The 12,978-nt window shown below is 31.9% G+C and overlaps 1 protein-coding gene across 1 annotated transcript in view; it reads right to left on the reverse strand.

Moving 5' to 3' along the window:
* The window catches only part of LOC129917020 (dorsal-ventral patterning protein tolloid), a 125,470-nt gene that overhangs the window by 12,764 nt on the left and 99,728 nt on the right, over nucleotides 1-12,978 (reverse strand). Inside the window, exons 5-8 of the mRNA XM_055997323.1 lie at nucleotides 10,990-11,511; nucleotides 5,467-5,703; nucleotides 4,408-4,963; nucleotides 4,052-4,250 (exon numbers count right to left, since the gene is read on the reverse strand). Of these exons, the coding sequence (XP_055853298.1) occupies nucleotides 4,052-4,250; nucleotides 4,408-4,963; nucleotides 5,467-5,703; nucleotides 10,990-11,511 (1,514 nt within the window). The remainder of the gene's footprint in view (nucleotides 1-4,051; nucleotides 4,251-4,407; nucleotides 4,964-5,466; nucleotides 5,704-10,989; nucleotides 11,512-12,978) is intronic.

The following is a 12,978-nucleotide window of genomic DNA, read 5'->3' on the forward strand; positions in this document are numbered from 1 at the left end:
AAAAATTTTACACTATGTGAACTATTTTACGCAATTCACACACAGCCTAAAAAACAAAAAAAAAAAATAACATCGTGTTACATTTCTTATACATAATTAATGAGTAATTACTAAAAAAATTTAATCAAGAGATTTACAAAGTAGTTTTGGAAGCATCAGGATACAATTTTCGGCACTCACTGACTACTTGAAGTACATATTGTTTTTGTTCCTCATCTTTAGTTAAAAGGTTATTAAAATCGGTTATTAATTTGACTCCTCTTTCTGTCATGTCATTTACGACTTTAAGTGAATGCACTTTTTTAAAGCCTTCTTTAAAATGCGGGTTTTCGGGCCAAAGATTTGGAGGTTCTTTGAGAAAACTTGTGTCTATTTTCAATCGGCTGAAAAAGTTCAATGTTTCTTTGTTCACAATATTTTTTAACCCTGCTGTGACAAATTGTTTATCTTCATGTGTCTGTAGCTTTGGATTTACTATTCTGTTGGTTTCCGTTTCACTAGTTTTCAAAATTATGTTGGCCGTTTCTAATTTTTGGCCATCTGGTAAAGGTCAAAGAGCGCCAGACCTGCCAGCTCTGAACTCAAGTACCATAAATGGTTTGAGAATTTAGCAAGAGCCAGATAAGCTCTTGGATCATTAAACCAAGCAAAAGTTTTTTTTTGTTGAATGTAAGTTTGATGTTGAAACTACAAAGTCAATTGGATTTTGCCCTAGTGCTTCTATTGTAGCTATAATTATGCGAGAAGCATTTCTATCAGATGCCTTTCATCGATCCAATAACATAGAAAGTTTCATTGTTAATAGCTCTTTCACCCCACGACAATACCTCATACTTTTGCTACCCGAGGGCCCAGAGATAGAGAAACATCCATTCTATCCCAATCCGCAGAATAAAACAGTTAAAAAAAAGTTTAATTTTAAATCGAGTTTGCACTTCAGCTCTTTTTGAGGTAAGTACTGAAAATTTAAATTGATGACAATATTTTTCGTTTTTAGTAAAACTAAACAAATTTAGCATCTGAATTATGTGTAACAACACTACCTTTAATTTAATATATAAAAAGTGAAAATAACCCGATTTGTTTGGGAGCTAGAGCTAATTTTCTTCGAAAAACAGTGAAAAAACAGAGATTTTTGATACTTTGAGCGAGTGTCGGCACCATTTAGAGTTATCCAATCGAGCTGAAATTTTGGCTATCTAAAAATCTGCAAAGGCGGAACATTTTATGGGGTTCCCCCGAAAAAAATTCGACAAAAAAATTTTTCTATGGGAGTTGCTTGAATATTGAAACACGTTTTCAGTTTTTAATTAATCAACGATAAAACACCATCTTTTGGGAAATTTAACTGGAGGTTATTTAAAACAGAAGGATAGTAATGTTCTTATTACTTTTTCGTACCTCAGCTAGTAGCAATTAGATCACATTGAGACATAGCCTTTGCTATAGAAATGATTCGATATTTTCAAACACGATATTTTTTGCTAAATTCAAGGTGGGTCAAAAAATTAGAGTTATTAACTATTTTTTTTTTTTCGATTTGATCTATTTTCAATAAATTCTTTGCCTATTTTTCGACACAATATTTTTCAAAAACAAAATTTTTGTAAAAAAAAACGAGGACCTTAAAAACCTAAACTACAAAAACCACAGAGAAATGATAGTTTTCAGTTTTTAAAATGAAGTTTCATTATCAAGGATAAATTTTGAGTTTTTAATTAAAGCCAACATTATGAAGGAGAAATACAAAAAAGTTTTTCGTCGCACAGTGGCCCGTTTTGAATTTTTCGGTTGTAAACATCATATTTTATAAACAAATAATGATATATCCACAATTTATATGGAAACAAATTTCCAAGGCTATGAAATAGCTGAGTTTCAAACAGGGTGTAATTTGGTGTAAAAGATTTTGGTAAATAGTATTTTAATATACAATCGTAAAAAAAGGAAAAGAACTAATTCGAGTGCAGTGCGGAAAAAAGTTTTTTTTACTTAGATGCCTACATCAGTTTTTTTTTTCTTTTTTTTCAACTGTTGGAACTGGAAATTTTAGAATTTCGTGATTTTTGACTTGACGACTTTTTTAAAATTCAAAACTCCGGCTCTGTTCTAGGTGGGGACTTTTTGTTATAATCAAAGAGTCGCAAACTCAAATGTATCCAGAATTAAGAATTTAGTCTTGAAGTCTTCAAGCAATAATCACGAAAATTTTTTATATTCTTATCGAGTTTAAATATAAATTATACAAAATGCTGTTATTTCATAAAATTTGACATTTGTATGGTTTTCAAAAATAATTGAACACTTCATAGGGCTGCCACGGTTTTAAAATATTTTTCTTCTTCGTATTTATCAAAGTAAAGTATGAAAAAGGCTAAAAATTAAAAATTGTCCTGAGAAAGGATTCTACTTTTGGCTTAGTTTACGCAAGAATGGTAATTTTCTTATAACATCAAAAAGAAATATTTAATATTATAAAACAACGGCACTCCCTTCAGTAACAAGTGATAACTAAAAAAACATATGAGCAATACTTGGAAACCCTGCTGAAATGTTGAAAAACAGCGAAAACAATTATTTTTCAGTGAAAATGAGCTATATTTGAAAGAGATAAAGACTTAAAGCATCAGATCTTAGCTAAGACTCTTTTCCATCTAAAAAAAATAATGGGTGCAAATGTTATAAAAACACAAAAAACCATTAATTTTTGCTGGATTTGTTTATTTTTTGAGCAGAGTTGCCGAGTGCTTGCTAGTATGTTAGAGACGGCACCTGACAATTTTCAGATAGAAGAGAGTCTCAGTCGAAGTTAACTTGATAGCCTTTTAGTGTATAAAAAAATCATACATTTTTGTTCAAGATCGATTTTGTGTAAGGGTTGTTTTTTTTTTTTTTTCTTTGTAAAGGGTTTACATATTTGCAGTTCTATATTCTTTAAATTATTTTAATTTATAATTACTATTTAGGGAATTTTCAACATTTCCTTGTTTGACCAATGTAAGATATTACGAATTCAGTCATAGTGTGGCCAGTGGCCACAAACAAGTTCCAATTTTAAAAGTATCTACGTACCCTTTGCTAGACCCCAATTTTAACCTCTTACCTTATGAAGTAAGAAATTCGCTGATTACTTCTCCGACTTTATGTTTTTGCGGGAGAAAATTTTCTAGAATTCAAAAAAAAACCTAATATTAAAAACGCGCAGTTTAGAATATGATGCTTTTAAATAGACAGCCATGAAGGAACTACAAATGTTCGAGAGAAAAATACTGAGGATTTGCACTGGACTCATCTTTGACCGACAGCGGCAGAAATACTATAGCAACAAGCGACTCTACGAGGAAGCAAAAATCATACCACTGGACAAGTATCTACTGCAATCGGCGAAGGTACTGGTAGGAAATATCGCCAACCATCCCAATCAACTGATGAGAAGAATGACAGCCCAACAACGACATCCAGAACCTAAGTACCTTTGCGCTTTGGATATACTGGCTGAGAACATAATTTCAATGGACAACGAAGAAGTTAACTTTTACGCCGACACCCAGTCGGCTTACTACCGTGGCTAACGCCAACCAAACCAACCCAACTCAACCAACCCCACAACTGGACATCCGGGTCTGAACACCCCGAGGACAACCTAGTCAGCAGACTTTAAATTAAGTTTATCCATGTATAATATTTATTTATATTTTATAACTTAGTCATTGTATAAGGTTAGGCCCCCTCTGTGCCAACAAAATTTTGTATCTATCAATGAATCTTAGACATAAGTTAATTTTAAGTCAATTGTAAATAACAAGTTCAATAAAAACAAAATTGAATTGAATGCTTTTAAATATTGATAATTTTTGCGTTTAAAATTCTGGAAATGCTACACCCTTTTATCGATTTAAAGCCGGATTCTAATCTTTTAAACTAGTCGAAGGCACAAGTAACTACAGATATTCAACAGTACTTTCTGAAACACTACTAATCAATACAACCACAGAGAAGCACAAAATTATAGATTTCAACAATAAATTTTACTAAATAAACAAAAAACTACCTTCAAAATCAGCCTTAAAACCACGATATCCAGCATTACGATGCCCATTGACATAAGTTAACAACATTCTACTACTGACAGTAGTAACGACCTCCTTGGCTGCTTTTCCACAAAATCGTCCAATTAGTGGTGACTTATAATAGTAACCATCACGTATCTCCAGATAGTCCATTTGACATTTCTCCGATTTGAATATATTCTATACCAAGAAACCAAAAAAAAAAACACAAAAGATATAGACTATACATATTGACAGTTTTCTCCCTCTCAAAAACGTGCAACAACACCACATTTAGATATATGCTGAGTGCTACTGTGTCTGCATATATCTATCTACTATCTATATTTCAACGTACCAAATTCTCAAGCCTCAAGACAATCCTCTCACCATGTGTAGCTGTTATTCTCCATTCGCAACGTTCTGTCTCATTGACAGCAACTGCTGTGAAATACGACGGACTGGCAAAACTTCCAGTATTCTCTTGAAAAGTTCGGCCGCATTTGGGACATTTGTAGAGAAGTTTCGCTTGCGAAATGTCACCAGCACTCAGCCGTAAGCGTTGTCCAATCTCGGGCCGTTTTTTACCCTTCACTTCGATTGGCAGTATTGTGTCGAGATAGGTGCCTTTCGAAAATGTATTCCTTGCATAGTGCATAATGGAGTCATAGTCGTAGGCCATGCCCAGGGAATCAACATCGTCCGGCGTCAACTTGTTAAAGTTATAATCTTGTCCCTTCATTATGTTATTGTGTTCGATGACAACGTGCTCCTGCCGATCGGGACGGGTGTGCTCGTGCCAGAAGCCGACGACATGTCCCAGCTCATGGACCACAATGCCGAACTTATCGCAATTCCTGCCGATTGAGATTGCTTGTGGACCGTTGCCTCTTTTACCAACAAATGAACAGCATCTATAGGCAAAAGGAAAAGATACAAAAAAAAAAAATGGTAGGTTGGTTGTTTCATAGAAATTTATACAGACGACGAAGTGTGGATAAAAAGGAAATGAATGAAACGTGTATAGATGAATATAAAGAAGTGTTTTTTTTTTCAAGCTTCTAAGCAAGGAAGATTTCTTCAGGAATTTAGAACATTTTAGTACCAAAACCTTAAGCATTAAATTTCGAAAAATTGTTTATCCCACTTCTGACATTGTAAATACATGGTATTCATACAATTTTGGGTTCTTTGAGTGATTTTGATACCCGTAACAAAAATTTGAGTCCTTAAAACTCCAAAAGTAAAAGTTTATAGCCTTCAGTTGGCGAAATACTTCTTTTTTTTTCTACACAAAATGTTTGGTTTCCTATAACATTCCTTAAAAAAACGCATGCATAATCTGCTTACTTGCTAGATATAGCTTTTGTCATGTGTGTATGTTAGCTATATAGCTAGGATATAGAAAAATACTCACCCACAACTTCGGACAGTAAAGACAATGTAATTGGGATGGTTCTCTGGGTCACGCTCAACGAATTTGATGCATGTGAAGTTTTCCCAATGGCGCATGGCCTGCTTGAAGAGTGCTTTGTGTAATCCACTAAAGTTGCCATCTATTTCGAATGGTATGACGCCGTAATCCCAGACACGTTCTTTTTTGGCTGTTACTGCTCGCGCTGTACGATGATGGTGTTCTAAATGTTTTAAATGCCTGTGTGGATGGAAAAAGACAGTTTTTTTCTTTTAGAATTTGTTGTATAAATGCGCGTCTATGTTTCATAAAGTATAGAAAAATGTTGTGTTCTTTTAGAATGATGGATTATTTTTTTTTTAATTCTACTTTGGTATTTATGTAGGTATGTGAAAAAAATAGTTTTTTTTTTGTGTTAGTCTTCTTTGAAAGCAAAATACTTTTTAATCTCTTTTCTAAGAGAAGATTATTTTTTACTTTGTAAAACAAAAATCTTAAATCAGTTTAACAATGAAAATGTTTTTTCTATTTGTACAATATTAGTATTCTACAATAAGTTTTATATGTACTATTATTATATTTATTATAATACTTTAAGCTTAAAAAGTAAATAAATATTTAATGGAATATAAAAAAAACTCTTAAGTATTCATATGCGAGGAGCTTAGCTCTCGAAAGAATCTATAAATTATTTTTTTTTTCATTTTCTGGAACCTACTGAAAACTGGTGAAAAGCTGTCTTTGCTGTCCTAAAACACCACTGACCACCACTTTAGTTGCTGTTCAAAACTTTTCCTGCTGCTAACATATTAGGTCGAAGAATCTGACATAAAATCTATTGGGTACCTTGAATACTAACTGCCATTTGTCACAAAATAATTAGAATCGGAAGTTTAAAAATCAGCAGCAGGTTAATGTACAACTGAACAAGTCAAATAAATATTCCTTGATACAATATAAAAATTTGATTTGTTTCGAAAAAATTTAGTACCTATTAAAGATGCACTACTCCAAAAAGCACTAGTGCTACTCCGCTGGACAGGACTACTGAAATGGAGCATAGAAGAAACGGTATCAGTATCAATCTTCCAGAAGAAATAGCAGCGTTTTGACTAAAATTTGTGATGCAAGAAAAAGTGTGAAGTATTTTCGATGGGTTATTTTCCCAAAAAGAGTGTGAACAAGTGGAAAAAGATCAGCTGTTTAAAGCTCTTTCTTCGAAAAAAAAAACACACATTTTTTCATCGATATTTATGACAATTGTTTAAGAAGTAACCCACCGCTCTGCAATCCAGTTGTTAATTACTTGACAGCTGGAAAACAACATCAGTAGCGACTTATGCTATGGCTATGCTTCCCACCTTATTCTCTTAAATTAGCTTCTAGTGACTACCAGTGGCGTATCCAGAAAAAAATTTGGAGATTGCTAGAAAAGTTTTCAAAAATTTTTTAGAGGGGTACGAAAAATTTTTCTCTCTAATTTATTCACCTTTGATCGAGAGTGAAGCGCTGTGCTGCGATACTGAAAGTGGTATAGTAGCATTTAACTGCATACGACGTCGATAGCTTCGTACTACTGTCTCCTGTTTTCAAAGTTATTGTGTGACAAACACCATTTTCGATATAAACGCCCATGTTCCGCAATTCGACCAAAAGTGAATTGAAATCACTTTTAAATTTCACGTGAAATAAAATATCATATTCTTCATTTGGATCAATTTCAAAAACTTCGAAATTGCTTCGAACTGTCATTACTACTGTTAAATTATTACTGCTGGATGATGCAATTTTATCGGCAATTTTAATGGAAAAGAATTCAAAAGAAATAAATTGCACGACTGGGGTCGCACGTACTTGCTCTTATGCTTAAAGTAACTATAATGTTAAAGCTTTTTATTCAAGAAATTTAAAATTTGATATTTTGAAGAAATTTCATAAGTAGTATAAAAAAATTAAATCTGTTTTTATAATTAATTAAACTCCGTTTTAAATTATCTTAAAATAAAAAACAAATATGCCATTTTATTTCTCGTATAAAAAGGTATTTTTAGAAAAAAATTTTCGAAAATTGTAGGAGCCGTTTTTTAAAAAAATTATTTTTTGTATATAAAAATTTTTTAACATTTTTCAAAAAAAAAGTTGGTATGTTATTGTGAAGAAATAATTAATTTACACATAAAAACTAAATTTCAAAATTTTTCATTGATCCGTTTTCAAAAAATTGATTTTTCAAAAAAAAATTTTTTTGAAATATTTTTTAAAAAACCAAAAATGCGTTTTTTGAAAATTTTCTAAAATTTTAATATTATCTTTACTTACACACTTTTGTGTAAAAATTTTCATTTAAATCGGGTTAATGTTGTACGAGATATTCAGAAACGAAAAAAACCGTTCTATGACAGGTACCGTTAATAACGGTACAAAAAATATTTTTTTTTTTTGAAAAGTTGGCCCTTATGTGTAGTACTACACACGAAAATTTTAATCAAAATCGTTAGAGCCGTTTTTGAAAAAAATTAACTTTTCTATTTCCGTTATATGGCAGGTACCGTTAGTTTTGGTCATAAAAAAAAAATTCAATTTCCCCTCTAGGGAATCACCAAAAACTGCTAACTACCAAGTTTGAAGAAAATCCATTCACTCGTTTAGGCTGCAGCTCCAGATAGAGACAGACACACAGACAGACAGACAGACAGACAGAATTGCCGGACCCACTTTTTTGGCATTCTCCATCATCGTAATGTCATGTAAAATTGTTATCTCGAGTTCGATTTTTTTTACGAATCCTAAACTTGCCCTATAGTACCTATATCGCAAGTAAAAATAAGGAGACACAAATAAGTTATGATAATATTTTGTCCAAAAATTATAGATTCATTGAAAAAGTCACCAAATTTACAAACCGAAATAATGTGAATTGAATTCGATCAGAAAATCTAAATGAGTGAAAAATGCAGAAAGTGAAAGTCTAGAAACTAATTTTGCATTAAATTATTTTAGATGTTTAATTCGAAATATGTATATATTTTTTTTCGTAATATGTTTCTTTTTTAATCCGAATTCGAAGTCCAAACTGGCATTTGCTGAAAGAAACCATTACATATGTGCATATGTTGACCACTAAGATTTTGAGATATCAAATATGTATTTCTATTTCCAATAGCTTTGAGAAGTATGTATGTAATTTTTGAAAAAAGTGTTTATTGAGATTGCATAAGAACTTTTGCAAAATTAAACGGTGTTGTTATTCGACGTACGTATTATACTAAAAAGTGATCTGAAGAATTTCGAATTGGACTTAAATCCGAAAAAACCACCCAACCCCCAGCTACAGCTAAGGCTCTTACTCAAACAAACACAAATAGCCGTTTTAGAATTTGGAGGGGGCTCGAGCATCTGAGCTGCCTCTAAAATTATAAGATTTACGAACAAGTTTCAGTCAAGCATATGCATTACAATGAAATTAGGTAAAAAATAACATGATCTGGAAGGCTTGGGGGGACTTGAGCCCCCTAAGCCCCCCCCCCCCCCTCAATACGCCACTGGTGACTACTACTAACTGTTTTCTTACTAAAAAACAAAGTCCGTGGTAAACGATTTGGTTCAAATGAAGAGATGGTTTGGAAACTTATCCAAGTAAAAATCGATTTCACCTCAACATTGTCCCAACTTAGTGAAAATAAAATACACGATTGGGTTACAAAAACTTGCTCTTAGAGTTGAAGTAGCTTAGTTTTATATAAACTTTTAATACCTTTACAAATTTGGTAAATGTATTATAATAAAAAAAAATTTTGTTTCAATTTGGTCTCCAAAAAAGTAATTTATTTTTTTTTTTTAGTATAATGTATTTTTAAAAAAAGCATAATTTCAAAATCGTTAGAGCTTTTTATTTTTTTAAATATATACATATTTTTTTTTGAAAAACAAATTTTAAAATAAAGTTCATATGCCATTTTGTGGCAATTTATCAATACCTTAAAACATAATTAAAAAAAAAAAAAAAATCAATGTCACGTTTTCGAAGATTTGATGTTACAAGAAATTAAAAAAAATTTTTTTTTTAATTTTATTTTCGATTTGAAAATAAAATATTTATATAAATGCTTTTGAAACACTCACTTTAATGGTTCTAAGTGAGTCTTGTCTTTTTCCAACTGCTACTTTATCCTTCCCTAACCTAATGTACTGTGAACTAAAATAAGAACTTCAGAGAACACCAGAGGTGCAATTTTTCAATAGTTCATTAAATTGCTTATAAATACAAATAGGTATAGCGATAAAATTCCTGCTTAAATGAATTTATCTGTCAATAAGAGCATAAAAACAAGTGTACTATGTCTTCAAATAACACCGATGTTAGAAAGTAAGTGAAAGTCAAACTCTCATCTTGGCTTCAAATTCATAAAAAAAAAAAAAAAACGAAACATGCAGAAATAATCAATATGTAATCAAATGATCTACCCAGATTTGGATTTTAGAGAAATATTTTGGATCGGTAAAGCAAAAGTTTTCGGTTCTACAAAAAACGTACGAGTCTAAATGTTTCTCGCATTTGTCGTTTGCAACCTGAGATAAAACTTTCCCGGTCAATTTCTCGTGGTTGTTCTTATTATTATTTTACTAGATAAAAAAACCCTTGAGGCTATACATACACTCATTAATATGCAAACAAAAATAATAAAAACAAAAAATTTCAGATAGTTTACATAGTAAAAATGAAAACAAAACCACATGGGAGAATTATTTCAGCACTCATTGCCTTAATGGGAGAAATACGAGAAGATACTTTTATTGCAACTGGTTTTGGATAGCATCCAGGTCATCACCCGACTTATGTTTGGTTTACAGAAAAAACTTCAAAATAACAATTTTAAATTCGAAAACAATACAGTAGAACCTCTAATATTGGAACAAGCTTATATAAAGTCAAACAGAATCAATTTCTGAGATAAAAATATATTTTATATGAAATTCAAAAATATTCAAAAAGCTGATTTCAAACATTTCTTTTTTCCACCTCAAAGATTAATACGCTTTTTGAAATTTGCAATTTTTTTTGAAAAGTTAGCGGAATGTGATAAATTCAATTTTTCTATAGAATAAACCAAAAAACCCATTCTACTGTTCCAATAGCAGAAAAGGCATGTAACTTTTTATTGGGGTGAAATCACAAAAGAGTGATTTCACTGTACTTTTTGTAACCTAACTCTGCATCCAAAAATGAACAAAGTTCTTTCCCAAAGTCAGACTAACGGATTTGATGCAATTTCATATTTTTTTTTTTTTTGTTGTTTAAATATTTTTTTGGTTTTAAATTCATAAAACTTTTTCCAAAAACTGAAATTAATTCTTATCCCTTTTACACACCCATTCAACAGAATTCGAATAATCCTCGGATGCCCATTCTCAAAATAAACCCAAAAAATGTTATATGATAAAATATTGAAAAATATAGTAGATCTTTTTGGAAAAAAAAAAATAAAATAAGAAAAAAAAAATATAAATGGCAAATTGAAAACTTACTCCTCATTTCGTAATTGCATTTCAAGAGATGTGTTCACTTCGGCATTGATTGCGTCCATCGTTGATTTCCTTTTCGAAAGGATTTCCAGTTCATCCATGTTTTCAGACGAATAATTAAAACTTTTAGCAGTTATGAATTTGTGATGAGACTTTGTCGGCACAGCTGCTGAAGCTGATTCTGCTGCTACTGGTACTGATGAAGCAGCTCTAGCTCCAACTCCTCCTACAACTGCAGGTTGAATTGGTGGAGTTGATGATGGTGACGGGTGATGATGGGGTGAATGGGAGGGATGGGGTGGTGGTACTGACTCCAGGAGAGATGTATCACTTGTAGGTTTGGCGGCTATTGAAGCAAGGGACTCGGTAGCTGATAGCCATTCAGTTGGAACTGATTCTGTATGTTTGTTGTGAATTCGTTTGTGAAGTTTGGGATTATCGTCGGCAGTCAAAACGGGACGATTTAGCTCTGCTTTAAGTTTTTCCAGTCGAGCATTATATTCACGTGTTGTTTCTGAACTACGGCTGTTTGGGATGGATGAGGAAAATGAGGAAATTGAAATAAATTTTTTGTTATTTTTTTTATAAAAAGTTTAAAGTTTTATTTCAGGTACATAGTTCAGGTATTAATTTTTTTTTAGTTTAAAGTTTGAAAAATATGTTTTTTATTTCAGATATTTTTAATTTGATTGAGAAAACTGTTGATTAAACAAGAGTATCAATCTCGTTTTTTAATTTATATAAAAAAATATAAAATATAAGTGAATGGCTTTTTGAACGGGAGCTTAAATACCAAACAGTTAGTAAATCAAATCCGTCCACAAAATCCACTCGAGGGGAGATTTTAATAAATATATATTTTTTTTTTTTTTTTGTTTCCCGCTTTTAATTGTCAATACAGTTATTGAAATCTAGATGCGACACTATGGGAATTATCATTTCAATATTGAAAGGATGGTGGTACGTTTTTGTTTCTTCTTTTCTGTTTTATTCGGCTCATATTAATTATAATGAATATGAGAGTTGAGGGAAAAAAATATATCAAGGGGCACGGTAGTGCCCAGCCAAGTTCTCTAGCAACTTTGGCACTACACCCTTATTTACAGGAAACAACTCAGGCCATTTTCGACCCCCCTCTAACTTCCACACCAAAGATGCTAGAAATTTCAAACTCACTACATTTGTTGAGCTCGTCAAAACCAAACACCTCACAAAATTTCAGCTTCCTACGATGAGTAGTTTCTGAGATATAGGGCTTCAAAAATCGCAAAAACCGTAACTGACTCACTGACAGATCATCAAAATTATGGAGAACTTCCCGATATCGTAGAAACTTGAAATTTGACACGGTGATAGGACTTGTGGTGTATACAAAGGAATAAATCGAAAATTTGAGATTTTCAATTAAGGGGGCGTGGCATCAGCCCATTTCTGATTATCGTAGAATCTTGAAATTTAGTAGAATGGTAGAGCTAGTAGTTTATACAAAGAAAAAAATTTAAAATTTGAGAATTTCAGCCAAGGGGCGTGGCAACCGCCCATTTCCCCTGAAGTTTCATCAAATATTATAGAGCACTTCTGATTATCGTAGAATCCTTAAATTTGGTAGAATGGTAGAGATGGTAATTTATACAAAGGAAAAAATTTAAAGTTTTACAATTTCAGCCAGGGGGCGTGGCAACCGCCCATTTTCACCAAAAAGTAGTGAAATCACAACAAAAACATTACTGTTAAAAAAAGAGCCAAGTTCTCCTATGTTGAAATTATGCTGGCACAAAAAGTATTGAGATGTAAAAGTGTTCAAATTCTAAAGTTTGGGTTCAAATTCGTATCAATAAAATTTTGATTGTTTACTTGGCAATTTTTGAAATAACTTTAAAAATCGGTTATTAAAAGAGAAGACAAATGTAGACCTCTTAAAAAATTATCAGATATTCCGAAACTCTTTGAGGTTATCATTTGAGAAACTTAATGTTTTTCTATGTTAAATCA

Source organism: Episyrphus balteatus, chromosome 3 (genome assembly GCF_945859705.1).
Source record: "Episyrphus balteatus chromosome 3, idEpiBalt1.1, whole genome shotgun sequence".
Lineage (NCBI taxonomy): Eukaryota > Metazoa > Arthropoda > Insecta > Diptera > Syrphidae > Episyrphus > Episyrphus balteatus.